The sequence below is a fragment of the Pagrus pagrus genome (genome assembly GCF_965226575.1).
Source record: "Pagrus pagrus genome assembly, chromosome: 7".
Taxonomy (NCBI): domain Eukaryota; kingdom Metazoa; phylum Chordata; class Actinopteri; order Spariformes; family Sparidae; genus Pagrus; species Pagrus pagrus.
The window spans coordinates 26,418,692-26,427,419 of NC_140191.1; the positions used below are offsets into that span (position 1 = coordinate 26,418,692).

Sequence of the window (8,728 nt, forward strand, 5' to 3'; positions counted from 1 at the left end):
CTGACAACAACCCAAACATTTTTTTTCATGCCTGCACCCATAATTAAAATGTTAATTTGTCATTTATTGAACAATTAAATCGCTTTAACTTTCCCCCCGGTATGTAGCCACTTGTTTCCGGTCGGAACCGATTTAATGTAACATCCTTGGTGGGAACCAAGGATGCAGGTGTCTGACTCGTAGGAACCAAAGTGTGTTGTGTTTCTACCCGAGTGGAAACTGTGGGAGCACTCTCGGTCAAACTGAATTATGTGGTGGACAAAATTAGCGTAGCTTGTTCAAGTGTGTCATGACAGTATGTTGTGGAATAAGTTCGGCCGCCTCATGTTCGGGCTGTACAGCCGTAGACGGAGCGCTGTGTGCGGTGTGACCCGGAGCGGCTTCAGCTGGACTGCGGTGTGTAGACAGCGGACACTGTGGCTGCAGAGGAGCGCCTGTCTGAAGACCCAGCAACATGCCGTGCCCTGTCACATCAGGTACAGCAGTGAAGGGGGTGTACCCAAGGGTGAAAGGGTCAAATGTGAATCTGTAGAAGTAGCTGTGAATGGGACAGTTCGTCACCCAACATCTACTGAAAGTGTCAAGTCACGGATATCTTTTCTGGGCGGGGGCTTTGAAATGTGGGCTACTGGGCTTAAGAAAGATTGGCAGTAGGACAACAGTTTCTATTATGAATCAACCTGTCAGATTGTGTGTGTCAAAGGTGCAATGTGTAAGAATATTAGCAGTAAACATATAACTGACGTCATCAACACAACAGTTTGTTGCGTTGTGTTGTGCTCCAGAGATATCTAGTATTACTAAGATAACATGCTAACCATCTAGCCTGTGCCCATCTTGGTCCAAAGCTCCTGTACCAGCAGTGTAAACAGCAACACTAACACACAACACCACCGCTCTGAGCTACCAGTCCAGACCGCTAGTTGCACAGCTAACTGAGCTAACTAGCTAATGATAGTTGCAGCTAGCAGTTATTCTGGTGATATGCTGCCCCCTATTTGTTTTGAGCGTAAAGACGTCAATTCTTACATACTGCACCTTTATTAAATTGACAAGGATGTCCATTATTATCAAGTTCACTCAGTTGGTTCAATTTATCCAAACAACAAACCAAGACCCCAAAAAATGTAATATTCAGTCATATAAAATGAAGAACGTTATCAAATTTAAGAGGCAAAAACCAAGCAAATGTCCAAAGAAAGATTTAAATGACTGAAATGGTTGATTGCTCATCAGAAGTTTGTATTTTCTTTCTTAACCCAGTTGAGAAATGAACTAATCATGTAAGCACAGACCGGAAGATTGTGGTGCATCATATTAAATACAGCAACTTTTCCAAGGTTGTGTACTTCCCTGTATCAAATGTCATGTTTGGTCTTGATATGTTCCTGTCTTTTTTTTCTCGCCATGCACAGTTTACGGTCAGTCTCCCAAACCACAGTGGACCCAGATGAGGTGAGAAGGTTCCAGTCACTGGCCGGCAAGTGGTGGGATGAACAGGGAGAATTTGCAGCTCTTCATGCCATGAATGACCTGAGGGTGCCTTTTATACGGTGTGTGCTTTTACACAATATATGCACTTTAATATTCATTCTATTTTTTGAAATGCCAAGATGTCACGCCCGAGTCACTGTCAACACAGGGGACTGACTGGCAGAGGCGTCAAGCAACTGTGTCAAAACATAACCTGGAGGAGAAGCAGCCTCGTGCTATTTGAATGCAGAGATAACACGAGGAATGCACTGAAGTAACGTACATCTGAAGTGACAGGATTCCTCCGCACATCAGCACAGTTTCAGCCAATAGCGTTTCAGCCGCCCTGATGCTACATACGTGCATGATTTGGGGGCTGTGGCTGTTTTGATTGATAAGATCTGCTTGAGGGGCCCCACAACATCATTACATTACCCATCCAGCCAAGAGCCCGATGCCGCTCTCCCCTTCCCCCTCTGTGGTCCTGTTGGTGGTGGTGGTGACGATGATGTGTGTTTATGGTGACAGTATGACAGATCCAGTGCCAGTGTATGTCTGAGTGGGGCTGATTTGCCTGATATGGGTCTGCCCTCAGGGTGTGTCTAAATGAGACGCAGCAGCACCACTGCTACTGTTGCTGCTATACCTTGTAGACTGTAGACAGAGTCTTAGTATGATGCAGCCAATCCTGACTTTTGAAAGCTTTCATTTTATTTATTGAACATGCTGCATTACTGATAAGAATACTTTCTGATCTGTATCGATCACAAAGTTGGTGTTTTCATTGACCAAATCAATCGTAAGTAATTCAATCGCTTGTAAGTTTAATCGTCTAAGATACAGCAAGCTAAGTGATAAGTGTAATGCTGTAAAGTATATCACGTTAAACCGCAATTGAATACTATAACAAACACTTAAAGGTGCAATTTGTAAGAACTGGCCACATGTCGGATTCATATTTAGCATAAACAGGAGGCAGCATATCACTAGAGTAACCGCTAACTGCTGCTAACCTTAGCTGCAGTTAGCTCAGTTAGCCGTGCAGCAAGTGGTCTGGACCAGAAGCTTGCAGCACTGGACAAGTGTTGATGTTTATACCGCTAGCAAAGGAGCTTTGGACCAGGACAGGCCGGGGCTAGCTTATTAGCATGCTAACTTCAGTAGATATCTCTGCAACACAATACATAGATTTCATAATGTCATAACTGTTATTCCTTCACATTCTGGTGATAATTGTAGCTAATTCCTGATTGTTTTTAAATAAATCTTACATATTGCACCTTTTTAATCCAATGCAACATTTTGACAGCAGCCATAAAGGAAAAAATAAGCTTCTTATTTGTTTTTCTTTCCCCCAATTGCCACACATTTGAAATAATGGCAATTGCAATAAAGAAATTGGCAGTTAATGTTGCAGTGCTCTCCCCTGTAATGCCAAAATTCGCCAAATTTGGAAGGATGCACACACATGTTGCATAGATTCAGAGGTCTGCAGGCCCTGGTAATAAGCCTTTAGTGTTTTACACTTTGCATTAAAGATATAATATGTCAAATTTCCACGATTAAAAGTAACTTTTACCTTGGTTATATATTTTGTTGGATTTTCTACAAACCCAGAGAAATCCATAACTTTACTCAAGGTAACGTTTTATAACATGTGGCGCCCTGTGGCTGTGATCCCACACTGCTGCACAGAGTTATCGAACCACATCTTTTGTACATACTGTGTGTTTAAAGTTGAGTCGGTTTGGCTTTCTTGCCGTTACAGTTTTGCACATGGGAACTCTGTCGTCAGTACTTGCAGCAATTGTAAAATACTGTACTTCATTAAGTTCACCTTGAGAATATAGTCAGGATTTTCAGCTGAATGTGAATTCAAGTGAAAGACGACGACACGTAGAAGCAAAGAAATAAATCTCTTCATTTTTATTACCACAGTAATTTGAATATTTTTGTATCAGTAGAATTATAGATCTTATTATAAATAATAATCGTTAATCTTGTGCAGATGGCTTGATATTCCCCTCAGACTGTGTGCTTAGTAGCTTTTGATTGTGTCTGTCTGTGTTGTGGTGGGGCTGGGAGCTAGTTAGGTGGATGTCTGCCAACACCTTATCTTCTTTCCTTCACTGTTTGCACAAATGGCTCTTGCACCCCAGCAGAGCTTTAATGAGGATGATGCTTTCCAGATCTTGGCCTGCTCTGCATGTTTACTGCCTGAGGCAGACAGTCATCAGATTGTGTGTTAGAGAGGCAAGGAAGGAAGGAAGGTAGGGAGGGAGGAAGGAGAACACGTGTGAATTTTGTAGCCAGAAGATATTTGTGGTTGTTAGCTGGCTGACGCCGGAGCTCATGGTGAAATGAGGGTAGATGTGACAGAATGTGGATGTTCTCGTGGTCTCCAACCTCGCATAACACCTCCTTATGCTAAGCAGCATCATGCAAGCTGTGGTTGTTTAAGAATACACACATCTTTTCTCAGTCCTTCTCCTTTCAAATGAGTGTCTGTAAAACAATGGATGTATGGTGGAGGAGGACAGGTGAGCTCGTGGGAGACTTGAAATGTAACCTTCTGCTCATTTACCTGTTCAGGGATAATCTGCTGAATGTGCACAACACGCGTAATCCTGGGAAACCACTCGCAGGACTCAGAGTACTGGATGTCGGCTGTGGAGGAGGCCTGCTTACAGAGGTAAATGTGTGTGTGTGTGTGTGTGTGAGTGTGTGTGTGCGTGTGTGTGGGAGGGTGAGAAAGATGCCGACACAGTACAAACAAGGACATGCAGTCAAAAATATCTTTCCCTCACGTATACATTCTCTGTTCACTCCCAATAGTTTCAGTTGCTGCCTTTCACATCACATCGAGTCTTTTCTTTGTCTTTTGCACTGTAAGATTCTGCTTTCGGTGCATTACAGTGGCCCGTCCTTTCACATACATACCAGTGGCCAGAAAAACATTTAAACGTCAGCCTAATTCTCGTTCCCTTCTGATTTGACTGGTCTCGGTTTGGTGGATGGGACAGCCGGTCGTTTACAGTTGTTTATCTGTTTGTTAGTGTTGATAGCTGGGCAGCCAGGACAGCGCCTCTGTCTTTGCCTTCATTTGAACTGAGGACGTACCAGCTGTGTTGTGTGATTTGAAAAGACAAAATCAGGTCCTGTATTTATAAGGCTCTGCCACACAGGCTGTCATTTTCAGACACACACACACACAGACACACACACAGACACACACACACACACACACACACACACACACACACACACAAAAGCAAAAAGCGTCTGTTAAGATTGAGGCTGTGCTTGTGTCTCTGGGCGTCTCATCACAACAACCCTTCCCATCAGGATCAGCTGTGGGAGGATGGAGATTGGCCCCTGGGCAAGCAAGCTCAGCTCACCACAGAAGCCTGTGTGTTGAGCTTTTGTCCACAAGAGGGCGTTGTAGTTCACATGTTGACATCCAACCACTTTTAACACTGTTGCCACCTTTTAAAATGCCCTTTCTGTTATGTTACAAGCATTTGTCTGCACTCACTTCATGTTTTTAGAACTATTCATACAGTCAACAGTCAATGTGGACTTAACAGTGGATCACTTTTCACTGCTTGTGGAGACACTACAGTGAAAACGCCATATGTTCATGCACTGGTCAACTTTTAGATTCTGCACTATTTTGCTTCTATAACAAATCTTCTTTCATACTAGAGGAAAGAAAACATCCAGAATATACTTTATAATAATATAAAATAATATATAAGTGTTGTTTAGGTGTTTAGATTTCTGTTCTTGACATTTGTGCATATGAGTACATATTTAATTAGATAATGTTGTTTGCATATTTAAACAGAAAATATCAGAAAACTTCAGTAATGGTGATATTTATTAGTTAATTTTATACCCTATTCACCTTTTTTGTCTGAAAATGTAATTTTCTTTAAAGGCTGTTTTCTCAGAAAGAGTTTTTTTCTCATATTCTCAGCCAGAAATGTCCCTGTCCACTTCATACTTCACCCATTTCATAGATTTATCTCACATTTTCCTAAAATCATGGTGATTTTTTTTTTATGGCTGTATGCTATGACAGTATATTCTGATTTATGGAGTGATAAAATGAGATTCCCAAAAATTCCCTTTGTACAAACCTTTGATAATTATATGGCAACAAAATGAAAGTTTTGAACCTGGCGTTAACCAGTGTTTATATTTCTGTTCTGGGGATGTGTGCAAATTAGTGAAGTTTCAAGTAGATAACGTGTCATTTACGTATTTAATCATACATTTTCAAAAAGCTTGCAATACAAAAAATAATTGTCTTAATGTAAGTAATCAACTGGGGAAGTAGTGGTGATAACTATGAGTTTAAAATGTACCATATTCACCTGTTCCTTTTAAATTTTATGAATTGTTTTCTTCCTCAAGTTCAACCTCCACCAAAACTCTCATACATCCATCCATGTTAATATACTATTCAAAAAAACATACAAAATTACAATCAGCTATGTTTACGCCCAAACAAAAGAAAATACTCACAGGAATGAAAGTCATTACCAAAATCAGAATTTATTTTAGGTTTTCACATACAAGAAAATTGTACAATAAACACAGTTAGAGACATTAAAAAGATAAAAAGCAGAGTGTCCCCATCAGCTTGTATTGTTTGTAAAACTGTGTGGTGAAGCTGAAGACAGTTTTCTACAATGTGGAATGAAATTGAAAGTGAAGTTTTGCTCTGTAAAGCATTTTTTAAAACTTGACACAGTAGATCCAGGTGTGACTTCTCTCCTCCCTCCTCCTTGTCCTTTACAAGCCCCTGGGTCGCCTGGGAGCCAGTGTGTTGGGTATAGATCCAGTAGAGGACAGCATCGGCACAGCCCAGCTGCATTCGTCTTATGACCCGGACCTTCGCGACCGGGTCTGCTACCGGGCCTGCACTCTGGAGGAGCTCTCTGCGGAGGAGGAGCAGGGGGCGGGCCAGTTCGATGCAATCGTGGCGTCCGAGGTGGTGGAACATCTGGCCGACCTGGAAACATTCGCCTTCTGCTGCAGCCACGTGCTGAAGGTGTGTCCTGGGATACTGTGTGTGTGTGTGTGTGTGTTTGCCTCCAGCTGTTATCTCATGTACAGTATGTGTCTGTGTGTTCATCTGAGCGTATGCTGATGTGCTTATGGTGATTTCATCCTGTTTGTTGTGTTTGCATCTGTTGTGTGTCTCTGGGGAGAGGTTAGCATGTGTTTTTATAAGTCACATTGAACGTTGACAAGCTTTAGTGAAAGCGGTAAATCAATACTGAGAGCAGCTGATTTCCTGGGTCAGTGGACCAGAGGATCCTCCTCTCTTAATACCTCTGCATTTGGTTTAGACACGACTGGACTGTCTCTCTCTCTCTCTCTCTCTCTCTCTCTCTCTCTCTGGCCCAAATCTCTCTCTTTTTTACTCAAACAACCTTTCAAATGTATTTTACTTCAGGGCATCTATGTAGAGAGGCTTAAACATGAATTCATGTTTTGTTTGGATTCAATTTAAAGCAGAACTGCACTCTGGCTCTTTTATTTTCTTTCTTTTCCACTCTCCTTCCAAGTTGTTTAATCTTGACCGAGGTTGAACCTTGAGATTTGGCACCGTTCCTCTCCTGTCTGACTGAAAGCTCTAAATCCATTCTATAAATACCCAAATGACCCAGGTGGAACTGTGCTTGTGCACATAGTACCTTCAGGGATGTGTTGTCATCGTCAAATACGTATTCTGAAGCAATACTTCCTGTAAATACTGTGATACTTTCATACTTAATAAACTGAAACTGTTCCTCTTCTCTCTCTGCAGCCAGGCGGCTCACTCTTCATCACTACTATTAATAAAACCAACCTGTCGTACGCGCTGGGTATTGTTGTAGCCGAGCAGCTGCTGCGCATCGTTCCCAGCGGGACGCACGACTGGGAGAAGTTCATCAGCCCAGTAGAGCTGGAGCGCCTCCTGGAGTCCAGTAAGCCCCTCTAATATCTATATGACAGGATGAGAGTGGTTTCCACAGTAAACGATACACAACACTGGCTCACTCTGAAAGATGTTTCACTCTGTTTACAAAGCCTGGTTAAACAATCCGGTCTGTTCAGCAGATACAAATTTAACATGTAAATTAATAAACATATTTTTCATGTACATGTTACATCTTCGCATGATATTTAAAGGATCAGTTCACCCAAAAATCAAAATTCAGTCGTGATCTACACAACCCCATGCTGATGGAAGGTCCGGAGAAGTTTCATAGTCCACAAAACATTTCTGGAGCTTCACAGCAAAACAGTGTCGCAGCGTTCTCCTAAATAACTGAAGTAGATTGGGACTTGTTTTAAAATGTCAAAATAAAAATATGAAATGGCTCCATAATGTTGTAATCCAAGTCGCAGAAGCCCCGGGATCCAAATGGTGTTGTGGATTAAGAAAACAGAATTTTCATTTTTTGGGTGAACTTAACCTTTAATAGTTTTGGAGAGATTTCTTTAATTAAAAAAAGACTCTGCCAGTCACTAACTAACTCATTCTGAGCGGCAAGAATTGATTTGAAATTATTATATAACAGGTATTTAAGAAAGAAAAGTTTGTGGAGTTTGTGATGCTGTCATGCTTTTCCTTCTTCTAACCCCCTGTATCCCTTTCACCCACTCTCAGACGGTTTCTCAGTGCAGTCTGTCCAGGGAATGCTGTACAACCCGGTGTCAGGAGCCTGGAGCTGGACTAACAGCACCGCCATCAACTACGCCCTCCACGCTGTCAAAGTGAGAGACGAGCAGGCTGCGGAGAGCGGCTCCCACCCAGAGGAGGACACTGCAGCCACACACAGCTGAGCCGAACAGCCGGACAACAGTCAGAACATAGAAAACCATCAGTGCAGATGTGTGCAGTCCTAACTTACCTGTGGAAGACTGAGATTATTGAAGGAAAGGGACAAACAGTCTGGAGACAGAGTTAGAGATGTACTGTAGTTGCTGGTTTGCCTTCAGATTCAGATTGCATTGTGTTGCTATAGGCTGTTTAAGAAATGTTCTGTGAGCCGTACGAAGCATCTGTACGTCCTGTAATCCCTCACAGCAGTTACATAACGTTCATATTCATCATTTTCAGTATACACCGTACTGAATCAGCTTTATATTTAACCTTGAGTATTTTGTGATTTGCCATTTCCTCGATTAAAATGCTCCTTTCATCAGCTGCATTCCTGAAGAGTGAAAAGTCTGATTTATTTGGCCGCTGACAACA

General features: G+C 42.1%; 1 protein-coding gene across 1 annotated transcript; it reads left to right on the forward strand.

The window, feature by feature from the left end:
* The first annotated feature begins 167 nt into the window (after window positions 1-167).
* On the forward strand, window positions 168-8,684 carry coq3 (coenzyme Q3 methyltransferase). The gene is made up of 6 exons (XM_084356890.1): window positions 168-476; window positions 1,416-1,553; window positions 4,066-4,165; window positions 6,281-6,532; window positions 7,295-7,454; window positions 8,141-8,684. Exons 1-6 carry the CDS (start codon window positions 298-300, stop codon window positions 8,314-8,316), a joined length of 1,005 nt encoding a protein of 334 aa, XP_084213016.1. The 5' UTR covers window positions 168-297; the 3' UTR covers window positions 8,317-8,684.
* The last annotated feature ends 44 nt before the right edge of the window (window positions 8,685-8,728 follow it).